This window comes from Oncorhynchus nerka, linkage group LG20, assembly GCF_034236695.1.
Source record: "Oncorhynchus nerka isolate Pitt River linkage group LG20, Oner_Uvic_2.0, whole genome shotgun sequence".
Lineage (NCBI taxonomy): Eukaryota > Metazoa > Chordata > Actinopteri > Salmoniformes > Salmonidae > Oncorhynchus > Oncorhynchus nerka.
In genome coordinates this window covers 39,568,863-39,583,158 of record NC_088415.1, presented here as the reverse complement: position 1 = coordinate 39,583,158, position 14,296 = coordinate 39,568,863, and the positions used below count along the sequence as shown (strand labels likewise).

The following is a 14,296-nucleotide window of genomic DNA, read 5'->3' as shown; positions in this document are numbered from 1 at the left end:
GCAACAACAAAAAACGTCCTCTCACTGTCAACTGCGTTTATTTTCAGCAAACTGAACATGTGTAAATATTTGTATGAACATAACAATATTCAGCAACTGAGACATAAACTGAACAAGTTCCACAGACATGTGACTAACAGAAAGGGAATAATGTGTCCCTGAACAAAGGGGGGGGTCAAAATCAAAAGTAACAGTCAGTATCTTGTGTGGCCACCAGCTGCATTAAGTACTGCAGTGCTTCTCCTCCTCATGGACTGCACCAGATTTGCCAGTTATTGCTGTGAGATGTTACCCCACTCTTCCACCAAGGCACCTGCAAGTTCCCGGACATTTCTGTGGGGAATGGCCCTAGCCCTCATCCTCCGATCCAACAGGTCCCAGACATGCCCAATGAGATTGATATCCGGGCTCTTCGCTGGCCATGGCAGAACACTGACATTCCTGTCTTGCAGGAAAGAACGCACAGAACGAGCAGTATCGCTGGTGGCATTGTCATGGTGGAGGGTCATGACAGGATGAGCCTGCAGGAAGGGTACCACATGAGGGAAGAGGATGTATTCCATGTAACAAACAGAGTTGAGATTGCCTGCAATGACAACAAGCTCAGTCCGATGATGCTGTGACACACCGCCCCAGACCATGACGGACCCTCCACCTCCAAATCGATCCCGCTCCAGAGTACAGGCCTCGGTGTAACCATCATCCCTGGTGAGACAAGACTGCGACTCGTCAGCAAAGAGCACTTTTTGCCAGTCCTGTCTGGTTCAGAGACTGTGTTTGTGCCCATAGGCGACGTTGTTGCCGGTGATGCCTGGTGAGGACCTGCCTTACAACAGGCCTACAAGCCCTCAGTCCAGCCTCTCTCAGCCTATTGCCGACAGTCTGAGCACTGACGGAGGGATTGTGCATTCCTGGTGTAACTCGGGCAGTTGTTGTTGCCATCCTGTACCTGTCCCGCAGGTGTGATGTTTGTATGTACCAATCCTGTGCAGGTGTTGTTACACGTGGTCTGCCGCTGCGAGGACAATCAGCTGTCCATCCTATCTCCCTGTAGCGCTGACTTAGGCGTCTCACAGTACGGACATTGCAATTTATTGCAGTCCTCAAGCCTCCTTGCAGCATGCTTAAGGCACGTTCACGAAGATGAGCAGCGACCCTGGGCATCTTTCTTTTGGTGTTTTTCAGAGTCCGTGGAAAGGCCTCTTTAGTGTCCTAAGTTTTCATAACTGTGACCTTAATTGCCTACCGTCTAAGCTGTTAGTGTCTTAACGACCGTTCCACAGGTGCATGTTCATTAATTGTTTATGGTTCATTGAACAAGCATGGGAAACAGTGTTGAAACCCTTTACAATAAAGATCTGTGAAGTTATTTGGAATTATCTTTGAAAGACCAGGTCCTGAAAAAGGGATGTGTTTATGTTGACAATTTTTGCTGTTCATAATTAAATGTAGTTTTCTTTTTTCTAAGAAAGGATATTTAGCTTTTGCCAGAAACTAAAATCCTTGAACTTGGACAGCAGTGCCACTGCCAGTGAGGCAATATTCACGTGGTTCCATCCATGTTTTTTGGTGAAGGGGTGTAAAACCTCTCCTGACAGCCCTGAAAGGGTGGCCCCACTCTTCTGGTGAGATGCAACATGAAGCAATAGTACTGCCTGTGTGGCGGTGGCAGGCAGGCGGCATGGCGGCTGGCGGTAGCACCGTGGCACGCTCAAAATGATGACTTAGGTGCTGGAGTGCAGATTGGAATGCTCTCCCGCCGCTCACTTCCAATTAGGCAGCGGACCGAGTGATGCGTCTTGGAGCAGAAGCTTCTAGCAGCCAGGCATCAAAAAGAGCAGCGTCGCTCAGTGACATCATGGAGGGAGGGACGGGACTCCTGGAGCTATGGGACTCCTGGAGCTACTGTAGGATGGCAGCCACAGCTTGATGTGACTAAGTAAGAATTGTGATTAATATCGATGGAGAGACAGGGACACACTAGCAAATACCAGCATTTATATTTTGTAACATGAAAATCCCAAAATCTAAAAGATAAAATCTCCAATTAAGCATGCTGTTTTTGCTACTATTTTTCTCTTACAGCGTTGTAACACAGCCATCTTACATGCTGACCCGAACGCTCGCGTGCGTCTGCGTGCGCCATGCATGTTGATTTTGTCCGCCAACACCAGACGCGATCAGTACACGCAGGTTGAAATATCAAAGCGAACTCTGAACCAATTATATTATTTTGTGACCGGTCGAAAAAGCATTAAACATTTATGGCAATTTAGCTAGCTAGCTTGCTGATGCTAGCTAATATTTCCTGAGATATAAACGTTGGGTTGTTATTTTACCTGAAATGCACAAGGGCCTCTACTCCGACAATTAATCCACACATAAAGGGGTAAACCGAGTTTGTTTCTAGTAATCTTTCCTCATTCTTCTTTTTTGCACTTTATATTGCAGTTGGCAATGAACTTTAAGGTGCATTACCACGACCAACTGCAATGGAGTGTGGACTTCAGTTCATCTTTTAATCACTCACGTGGGTATATGGTCCTAAAAACCAAAGAGGAGATGGGAGAGGCGGGACTTGCAGCACGTCAAGCATCACAAATAGAACCAAGTTCTATTTTAGCACCTGGACACGCACACGAGCGGTGTGGGTGCAATGATTGAATAATGATTGAATAATATGCATTTATTTTGAAACGCTCGCGAACGCGACGCGAGCAGCATGTTAGGGTTGTGATTGTGTTATAGACATTGCAAAGAGGCTGCTATCAAGGTGGTAGAGTCACGTTTTCAAGTAGTTTTTACCCTCATTAATGAACAGAATGTTGGTTTGTGAAAAAAATAACATTCTTTGATTAATTGCCATAATTATTGTGATCATTTTTGCCCAAATGAACAGCCAGATGGTAGGATATGGTGTCATATCTGTGATCCTATCATATTAATCTGGGTATGAGTCCTTCCCAGTACATCCTGCTGCCTTAAGCAAAATTCACAATCTGCCTTTCTTCACATTGTCCATGTTGTCTGGTTTGAAATGGTAAGGTTCTCTATTTGAGTATATTAGACTATTAAATATTTAATGTGCGGGTGTATGAAAGCAAGGCATTTATCTGCATGAATAGCCCCTGTTTAGTGAAGTAGGTAATGCACTTTAAGTAACATCCCTTTCATGCATACAAAAATTAACACTAATCTCTGAGTCGTATGGTTTTGCACTGCGGCAGTACCCTCCGAGAGATCTTAACATAACCACTTTGTGGAAAGGTAGATAGGTTTTTAAACTCCTTTTACAGCATTTAAACCACTGTATGACTGCATCTTATGGTTGTTGGTAACATAACAGTGTTGTTCTGGGTGTATCTATGACTGTGGGGTTGACGTATTGTATCTTGCTATATTTTATCCAGCAGGGGTCATGAGGAAACGTTTTAACACATTAGGCTAGGTGGTGAGAAAGGTCATACAAGTTATGTAGGCCTACTGAATTCACAATCAAATAATAAAGATATATATATATGTTTTAATATTTCATATTACCTTCTAGTAATAATTAATAAGAGACAATAACTTACTGTAAGTTCAATGATTATTTCCTTACTTTATAGACAGTATCCTTCACTTGGGGGAGTATTTGTCTTCTACCTTGACGTGAAACAATGAAGGAGTGTATTTACAGAGTTCACTGCTTTACAACAATGTTACGGTATGTGATCAAGTAAGAATGAATTCATGCAATGTCGGCCATGTATCCTGCTCTCAGACTGATCTTGATAAAAACAGGGTACCGTAACACCTGGCTTTACCTGACTGACATCTCTGTCAAATATTACATCTCTGGCATGTTGGGTTCAGATAGTTTTATGATTGCCTTGTGCATCCAGCAGAAGTTAATACTGTACATAATGATGACAAACCTTGTCAGTGTCGGGGTTTCCGTTAGCCGGACAGCACGAGAGCTGCTGCTACAGCATCGTAAACATCAAATGCATAGGCAGTAGAAGGCAAGCTTATTTAGTACGTTACACACCGCTTTGCAATGAGCTGGGTGCAGTGTGCATTTTGAAAACACATTTTAATTGTTTGAAACCGGAATGTTTCACTACATATTATGAGGCATGTCTGACCTTGCTTCAAAGTAGCCTAGCCAAAATCATATCCATGGAGGAAATTATTTTATATCAACTTTCTTTCATTGTCCAGTAGCCAAAGTCACAATCCTAGTCATATTAGCAACCAATGCTAGTTGTTGCATACTAGATCTCTCCTCTCTCGGAATATATAACAGATATTTTAATCTCTGTCACATGAAACCGCTTGCATGTGCGATGCAACGTGTTTCCCAGTAATTACATTATTGAACGAATATTCGCGTAGCCTACTGCTTTGTAATGTGAAGAACTAATAGTTTTTCAACATTTTATGCTAAATGTTCTGATTTGTTGCATCAGACTCTTTATGTTGCCTAGGCCTGCTAGTTGTATGAATTTGGGATCTATCGTCCCACAACTGTCCCAAAGTCTGTTTGGAACAGGCTATTTCTTTCTTGACAAGCTGACCAATAGAATAGGTTAACTTTTCTACTATGGGGGATAGTAGACTGACATATGCTGATTTTGCTGTTCGTTACGTGTCTTGTTGGCTGAGGAAAAGTAATGCGGACAATCATTCTAACACCTTCGAAGTGAGCATCAGAATTCGGTAAGAAAGAACTCACACCGTTGCATCATCAACTTGCATGTTCTGTTAATATGAATTACCATATTCTTAATGTGATTTCTGTCATTCTGAGCATCGTGGGTGGACGCCCTAATCAGGTTACGCACCCGATAGATATGGGTCTAGTATATTTCTCAAATGTCCGGTAAATTAAAGTCTTGCGGTAAATGTCCGGCGCCACATTTTCCTAACGGAAACCCTGGTAGGTGCGTAGCCATCTTGCAGACAGTATGACGTCAACAACAAAAGTATAGTTTTAGCAGATCTTTGATCAACATTAAAGTACAGTGTGTTTGGCCCCCCACAGCTTCGTTTTGAGTAGTGTCTCCCTCCAAACGTCTGAGCTCTCCAGCTCTATAGGATTCTGAAAAGCAACCTACATCATACCTTAGTTACTTTAATCATATAGCAAAAATCTATGGTGACAGCGAATTAGAAGGCTCATTTACGAGTATATCGACAACAGTCTTCCAGAGGATGGGGTGAAGATTGGACTCTAGCATGCTCGGAGATGTCTGTTGATTGCTTCGCTTGCCTGACCTGCTTTGTTAACGTGTAGAAGCTACGTTCTTATGTGGGACACCGTAGACGGACGGGTCTGCTGTGTTTTTTTTTCTTCTTTTCTAGCGTGGCATAAATCCGGGAGATGAAAATGTCACGGAGCAGGTTCATTTTGCAAAGAGGTTTTGATTGCAATGTGCGTGTAATTGATTGTTCCAAGGACAGGGGGAAATCTAGAAATGTCATAACAGTCCTGCTTAGGTCAGTCCCACCGCCAGGCAATCAATGAGAACTAAAAAGAGATATTGATTTGCGAGCAGGGAAAACTGTAGCTTGAGACAACCGGAGAGCAGTTGGGGAAAGTGGCACAGACATGCAGACCTGGCACTTGCAGATATGAATTACCCAATGTTCTGTGAGATAGTATTTCCTGGGATATTCAGAGTATCGCAGGGTATTACAAGCAAGCTGTCCATTAGCTAAACCCCTCAGGCTGCTCACTCACATTGCCTTGTCACTTTAATAAGGGAAATGTTGACCTTCCATGGGATAAATGTTGATATCTTTGCCATTACAAAAGTTAATAGCAGGCTAATAGTGGACATTGAATACTGTTACTGGGGAAACGTACTGACAAATTTCTGCACTCTGATTGTCCTGTGTTGAGAGTAGATTGAAGGAAAAACGTAAAGTTCTAGTGGTACATTTTAAAATGTTTCGTATTGTTGTCCATTCAGTATAGCTTTAACAGAAAACAAATAATTCCTATAAGTATGAGAACATGATTTCTTATACAACTACTACCACTGCCCATTCAGTTAGCTGTGCTCTCAACATTGAGTAAAATTGCACTTGACTCCCAAACCGGCTGCCACTCCTGGATATTCAGGCCTTGCTGTGCCAGGAGTTTGTTCAAACGGATTCGTGTTATTATCACTTCAAGTAGCTGATTTATGGTGGACACCCTAGGTTTTTTCACCTCTGCATACTTCTGTCTGAATATATACATTTGTAGTGACACAGATTGGAGGCTTTACAGGGGTTTATGACATGCTAAATCTAATTCCTGGCGTGCCAGCTCTTATTTTGTAAGCCTAGTTGAACTGAATGCTGCCCTTAACATACTAAAGTCACAACATTTGGTCAGTAGGCTTAGTTTGAAGTTTAGGAATAATGAATAAAAGTCATACAAATGATCATAAAATGTACTTGTAGTATTACGTCTCGTATTTTGACAGTTATAATTCTATAACTGCCGGAATTATGTTGACAATCTATTGCTCGTGTAGGATATTCCACGGTTCTATTGCTACACATGTATTCTCCATGTCAGAGATGAGGTCTTGTAGACTGGCCCTAGCTTACACAATGTCTCTGCCCTTGCATTGAAGAGTCATGCTCCTTGGCATCAACCAAGGGTTGGCAAACTGGAGTGGTGGATAGTGTGGAAGTAGACGTGTGGGTGGCGTGACCCCTGACAAAGTTTAATTGGTGCCTTTGGATGTATAGAACTTCTGATCTGAGGGGCAAAATGGCAGGAATTGCTGTTAATTGTGTCAATGTCATCTGGAAATATATCCATAGCATAATGAGTGATTATGCTAATGTTATATGGCAATCAGTCTTGTCAGTCAAACCATTTATTGGGGAAACATTTTTTTTTTGGTGTAATTATTATTTAATAAACTGCAGGTGATAATCTGTATCATAATGTGTGCGTTCAGTCAACACCAATCAAAAATAAAATGACATTATCTTGATTCACTTTTTTGTTTGTATAGCATTGCTGGATTTCATAGTGCTCTATGGCAGGGTAGATAAAGCTACTTGAACGTGGTAAATCGTATCATCTAATTGCCATGAAATAACCATTTATTGGATGTGTGTCCGCATGCTCCATTGCTGTATGATTGCGGAGTGTCTCTTAGTTAAATATTTATTCATGCTAATTCCTAAAACGTTAATTAGTTATAAGAGCTTGCTATTTCCATAAAGTGTCCCATGAAGAAGAAAATCAGTTTAGGCTATATCTGCAATATTTCACCAGTATACTGTATTACATCCTCAAATAATCATTCAAATGTAAATGTTACATATGGATGGATCATTTTACAGAATTGTGAGCATGCACGTTTGTCATGGGAAACTCAGTTATACGGTAGGGCATCTTTACTCCATTGATTTTCCATAGGACCATGCTTGACAACCTCTTGAAACTTGACTTGATAATGCACATTTTATCAGTCAATGTTCAGTTATGGAAGACAGAAATTAAAGGTTCTACAATCATTTGAACTTGGCAAGAAAAGCTATGCTACATTGACTTCTGTCCATAGTCTCTCTCAAGACTCAAAAGAGAAGACATCAACTAGAAACTTGTCAGAGCCGATATTATTCTCGTTTTTCACTGAGAACTATATATAAAACTATCAATAAAACATCTCTCTGTACTCTGGCAAAACTCACTCCCTCTTCACCCTGGAAGGGTGTTTTTGAGACCATCAACGATCTCGGTTGGCCAATCCAGAAATCTCTCCTGCGGTAGATCAGGGTCACAGCGCATTGGGGAACCTCTGGTGTGCTGCATGGCTCCTTGTTCACAAAGGCCCCATTCTGCATGTTTGTTTTGAAAGGCTGAGTCCCATCTCCATCTTCATCCATTAGCTGGCAAGGAGTTCACCTCCAGGGTTTCTCCTGCGGCACTTGTGAAATATTGATAGAAAAGGCTTATTTTCAGAATGCGAAGGAGGATGACATTCTACATTCTATGGGCCGACCCAGTGTACTGAGTGCTACTTACATTCAACATTCCACTCCATAGAGTGCCCCTAACTCAAAATAAAAATATTACCCACATGAAATGCATAAGTGCCTGGACAAGGCCATTGTGTCCTATTTATATTTAACTAAAAGCACATCTGCCATAACTTCTCCCAAAATGCACATTTTCAAACATGAATTTGAAGAGGACATAACGGATTATATACTGAACAAAAATATAAACGCAACATGCAACAGTTCAACATGCAACAGCCCTAATCTATTGATTCCACATGAATGGGCAGGGGCTCAGCCATGGACGGGCCTTTAACCCACTTGGGAGCAAGGCCCGCCCACTGGGGAGCCAGGCCAGCCAATTAGAATGAAGTTTCCCCCACAAAAGAGCTTTATTACAGACAGAAATACTCCTCAGTTTCATCAGCTGTCTGGGTGGCTGGTCTCAGACGATCCCGCAGATGAGGACGCTGGATGTGGAGGTCCTGGGCTGGACTGGTTACACATGGTCTGTGGTTGTGAGGCTGGTTGGAGGTACTGATAAATTCTCAAAAAATATGTTGGAGGCAGTTTATGGTAGAGAAATTAACATTAAAGTATCTGGAAACAGCTCTGGTGGACATTCCTGCATTCAGCATGCCAATTGTACGTTCCCTGAAAACTTGAGACATCTGTGGCATTGTGTTGTGTGACAAAACTGCACATTTTAGAGTGGCCTTTTATTGTTCCCAGCACAAGGTGCACCTGTGTAATGATCATGCTGTTTATTCAGCTTCTTGATATGCCACATCTGACAGTTTGGTAGATTATGTTGGCAAAGGAGAAATGCTCACTAACAGGGATATAAAAATATAAAAAATTGTGCGTATGGAACATTTCTGGGATCTTTTATTTCACCTCATGAAACATGGGACCAACACTTTACATGTTGCGTTTATATTTTTGTTCAGTATATATGACAAAGCTGACAAACTGCATATACTGTAAGATGTCTCTTCGAAAGTGTTGTGACTGCTGTTGATGTGTTTTGTGTATCCATATTGTGGATTGGCAACTTAATCAACAGAGAATATTTTGATTGTATTGTATTGATTATAGTTTTGCTGATATTACCTTTTGACCAACCTCATCAAAATAGCCTAATATGCTGTATCGCAAGTAATACAAATTAGATGATGGTTACTGATTTAAAAAATACTGTTGTTTAATTATCAGTTAATTGATGTAATAGCATTTGTGCCCTATGAGTGTGAACGAACAGGTGAATAATGAAATAGATAATTGCTGTTTACGAGACTGTCAAGGGCAATATAACAACGTGACAGGTTGCCAGTAATCTCTCGGTATTTTAGATAATGATCTAGTTATAATAAGTACATCTATTTTCAAACAGTACTGTTTCTTTGCTGTGATTAACAATATAATTTGTTAATAATTAGCCACATTTAGGTTTTATTTAGCATAAAGCACTTACATTTGTCTGTCAACACAGATAAAATAATTTTGTTACAGACACTCTGTGACCACTTAAATGGAGAAATTATATATTTCAGCCCCCCAAAAATATATGAAATTGAAGTAAACCCCTCTCATCTTGCAGGGCTCTGGCTTTTTAATTTATTAATAGAACACTTGTGAGAAATTAGAATATCTATGTCTGTGTAATTTGCTGCAACACAATCTGGTAGGTCCACGCATGGCAAAATATTATCTAAGAGAGAAAGCTTACACTTTTTCATTGCAGTTTGGAGACACTCATCACTTTGGAATAGGCCATTTGCAAAAACACTTAGTAAAACCCCAGGAGAAATCAATTGCATTTTGTCAGTCATTGGTCAAACGATTGTTGTAAACATCTCAACATGAGGCAGGGAAACCTTTGACACAGCACTAAGTCAATGGCCCGCCGTGAATCACAAGGAGCTGTTTGACCACCAGCAGTGTGTTAGTACAGGCATTATGTCCGTCCATATCGTTGATCCTCTCAAGTAGCTCTGGCCTGCATTGTGCAGCATTGTGTGGGTTTTTCAAAAATATCTTGCATGTTTTACATTGGAACTCTTTCAAATGCCCTGTAATGATTGCAAGGCAAATCATTTCCTTCTCCCAATGGTGATTTCTTACTATTATTAGCAGACTTGTACAGAGTAATAAGAAATGGTCACTGAATTGAATCTCTTCTCTCTCCCTCTCTGTTAGTATATGAGCCTGATGAAGATGGCATCATGCAAGAGACCATCCCTGAGGATGACAGAGAGAATGCCACTCCAACTGAAGAGGAGAGTTCTGAGAAGACAAGTCCCAAGGCCTCAGAGGACAAAGAGATGGACAACAAAAGCAGTAACAGCTACAGCTACCAGAATTCCCCCGTCAGTGTCCTTTCCAATCAAGAGGCCGAGTTGGAGTCACGCCTTAGCGACGCCAGCGATAGACTCTCGCTCTCAGACTTCAAAATGGCCTCACCACCTGAAAGTCAGAAAGTCGAGGAGAGCAGCGGTTCGAAACACAAGGATGACATGCACAGCAGTCTGGAGAGAATGAGGGCTGCGTATGCTAACTTTCTCTCAGATTCCTACTGGACAGGGATTGGGATGGACTTGAAAATTGGCAAAACACCCAGCAAAGCCAACTGTGACAGCACCAATGGGAGCACCAAGAATGAATTTGACTGGCACCAGGATGCACTCTCCAAAACCTTCCAGCAAACCCAATCCCCAAGGACTGTGTCCAAACCCAACCTCTTCAGCTCGGTCCACCTCTACAGACAGAGCAGCAAAGCAGGTGGGACGGTGTTCACAGGAGCAAGTCGGTTCAAGTGTAAGGACTGTAGTGCTGCCTACGACTCTATTGTGGATTTAACAGTGCACATGAACAAGAGCGGACATTACCAGGACAACAACCACGGAAAACCGAGCAATGCCTCCACGTCCTCCAAATCAAGAAAAAGAAATTTGCAAGACATGGAAGGGAAAGACGATGCACAGAAAGTTCTGAAATGTATGTTCTGTGGCCATTCTTTTGAATCCCTCCAGGACTTGAGTGTCCATATGATAAAAACAAAGCATTACCAAAAAGTGCCTTTGAAAGAACCAATCCCAGTACTCTCACCCAAATTACTGCCACCAGCAAAGAAACGGGCCTACGAAGCAAATAGACCTTGTTCTCCTGATTCTACGACAGGGTTAGCTGGTTACAGCGAGGCCCAACGGTCCGCGGCTATTTCAAATGCTAACAGTAATCGTTATGGTTATCAGAATGGGGCTAGCTACACTTGGCAGTTTGAGACATGCAAGTCTCAGATTCTGAAATGCATGGAGTGTGGGAGCTCCCATGATACCCTGCAACAGCTCACCACTCATATGATGGTCACTGGACATTTCATAAAAGTTACAAACTCCGCCTCTAAGAAGGGGAAACAGTTAGCTCTGGATCCCTTGGCTATAGAGAAGATGCAGGTATTAGCTGAGCCTCTTGCTAATGAAACTGAAGGCGATAAAGTGTCTCCAATAACTGCTTCCCCAGGGGACAGTGAGAAAGATAACCAGAGGGACGGCACATTGGACAAAATTGAAGAAAGTCAAGTGAAGGATGACAAGGCAGAGAGTAAGGATCAAAAGGCAGGGGAAGGGGCATTTAAATATCCATATCTCCGCGAGGAGGATCTGGAGCAGCAGGGATCGTCAGGTGGAGGAGGGGATATCCTCAAGTCTTTAGCCAACACAGTGGCCTCTGCAATCAACAAGGCTCAGACTGGGACCCCCAGCTGGAGTGCCTACCCCAGTATCCACGCTGCCTATCAACTCTCTGGGATCATCAAGAGCAGCAATCCCCTCTCAGCGTCTGCCCCTATTCAGCTAAAGCAGACATTCAACCACAAGCTCAGATCGATCGCCCCAAAGGGGAAGTTTCTTCAGGGCGCTGGGGGAGTTGAAACTCAGAAGGGACAGCAACAGCATCAAAATGCGGACATCAAAAAAGAAAAGGTTGGCATTAGCGATGGTAAAGAAAGTCCGAATATTAAGTTTGATCTGGCGGAGAATGATGACAGCGATTGTCAGGACAATTTCTCTACCTCTTCAAAGCTCGAAGCAGACTGTCTGAATGAAGGGAGTGATGCGATCAAAGGGAAGTTGAGCCCAGAGTTCTTAGACAGAGGCAAGACACCAAGCCCTCCTGCCAGCAATGGACGAAGCACTACTTCAGAGCTTGTCAATGACACCCCAGAAATACTGGGCATAAACCCTCTAAGTGCACTGCAGTCAGTTCTGAACAATCATTTGGGTAAAGCAAAAAAGCCCACCAATTCAAGATCTGAAAACAGTCAACTCTCTGCTTGCTCTCAATCTATATTCGCTGAACTCAACCGGAGTATGGAGAAACCAGCAGTGGTGCATGCCACCCCTGCTAGGAACAGAGTTAACAATGCCTTTCTGTTTACTGGCAATGATCAGCCAATAGACCTGACAAAATATAAACCTAACAAGCCAAGTTCCTCACATCTACGGCCATCTGCCCCAATGACACAGACACACGCTCTGTCTGACATTGCTGACATGGTCAAGGTTCTTCCTAAAGCCACCACACCAAAATCATCCATGCCATCGAGGATACCCACCATGAAACTGGAAACAGACGTGAGATGCTTTGAGGATTTGTCGGCTGAGGTATACTCGGTTCACAAGCGTAAGGGAAGGCAGTCAAACTGGAACCCCCGGCATCTTCTCATCCTCCAAGCCCAGTTCGCCTCCAGCCTCTTTCTGACTTCTGAGGGCAAGTACTTACTCTCAGATCTTGGTCCTCAGGAACGAATGCACATCTCCAAGTTTACTGGACTGTCCATGACAACCATCAGCCATTGGTTGGCCAATGTGAAATACCAACTTAGGAAAACAGGGGGAACCAAGTTTCTGAAGAGCATGGACACTGGCCATCCGATCTTCTACTGCAATGACTGTGCTTCCCAGTTCAGGACACCACCAGCCTTCATCTCCCACCTGGAATCACACCTAGGGTTCCAAATCAAAGATATGTGCAAACTGCCTATCGAACATCAGACGAAGGTAGAGAAGCCAGAACTGTCTAAGGCTCTCAGTTTCCGGGCAACAGAGACGCTAGTCACTGAGGAGGACGTTGACGCTAAGTTCAAATGTAAGCTGTGCTGTAGGACATTTGCTAGTAACCATGCGGTTAAACTTCACTTGAGTAAAACTCACAGCAAATCCCCTGAGAACCATTCACAATATGTGGAAATGGACAAAGAGTAGGAGTTGTTCATTTTTGCTAAATGTTTTGTTATTGATTTTTAAAACACGGGTCAGATATTTCAACCATATTTCCAGTAGCATTGTGTAGTATGCATAATGATTGAAAACATTTAATTGAAGATGACATGGACACACTGGCTAGACTAAACCCTAAAATGTTAAAGAATACACCAACTTATACCTTTGCACCCTGCTCAAATGCATCACCAGTAATGAAATGTATTAATGCTTGAAACATAATTGCTGATGTTTGCATGCAATAGCTATGGCTATGACTACTATTTATTTGTATGATATGTCACATTTCAGTTGTATTATTTCAAAGACAAAGTAATGGGTAAATTGTAATTTTTAACTCCTATGATACCTGCATAAATATGCAGTTTTTTAAACAGGTAGCCAGACACATGTTAACACATTTACTGAACTGTACAGTATATTGCTATGTAAAAATGTTTTGTGTTGCAATGATAGAACAGAAAAGCACTTTAATAAATGTTAAATCACCAGTTTAGGCTCAGATTCTGTACATGAACCCAACACATTTAGACAGGTTGGAAACAAGGATGTCTCACATGTAAAAGACACCCCACAAAAAATGAAGACAAAAAAATGATTCGTGTTTCATGTTAAAAGGATGACAGTGAGACAAATGATACCTGCACCTTTTTTTTTTTACCAATTGAAATAAAGTCTTAACATTTGCTACCAGCCTGTGTTCATTTTAAGTTTGCACCAGTCTCCTGTATGTCTCCTGAAATAGATTAACAATATATGCATAGACCAATGTGTGGTTGGGAGTGACTGTGTTTCTCATAGCAATTAAACATTTCCTTTTGCTCTTTTATTTCACAGCTATACAAATAATTGCCTGCTAAATTCATAGACATTTTACACAATGAATCCATTTTTTTTTTCAAGCAATCAAGTCCATCAATTACCACTACCCTTCACCACCCATCAAATAGGTTTTATAACAGGCGACTGACATTTGATGTCAAATGGAGAAAGAGCACATGGGCGCTATGGTGATTTGA

The 14,296-nt window shown here is 42.0% G+C and overlaps 1 protein-coding gene across 1 annotated transcript in view; it reads left to right on the top strand.

Annotated features, from left to right (window-relative positions):
- Window positions 1–13,970, top strand: part of LOC115102489 (teashirt homolog 2-like) — a 43,760-nt gene extending 29,790 nt beyond the window's left edge. Inside the window, exon 2 of the mRNA XM_029622496.2 lies at window positions 10,195–13,970. Within this exon, the coding sequence (XP_029478356.1) occupies window positions 10,195–13,259 (3,065 nt within the window). The 3' untranslated portion in view covers window positions 13,260–13,970. The remainder of the gene's footprint in view (window positions 1–10,194) is intronic.
- Window positions 13,971–14,296: the final 326 nt, after the last annotated feature.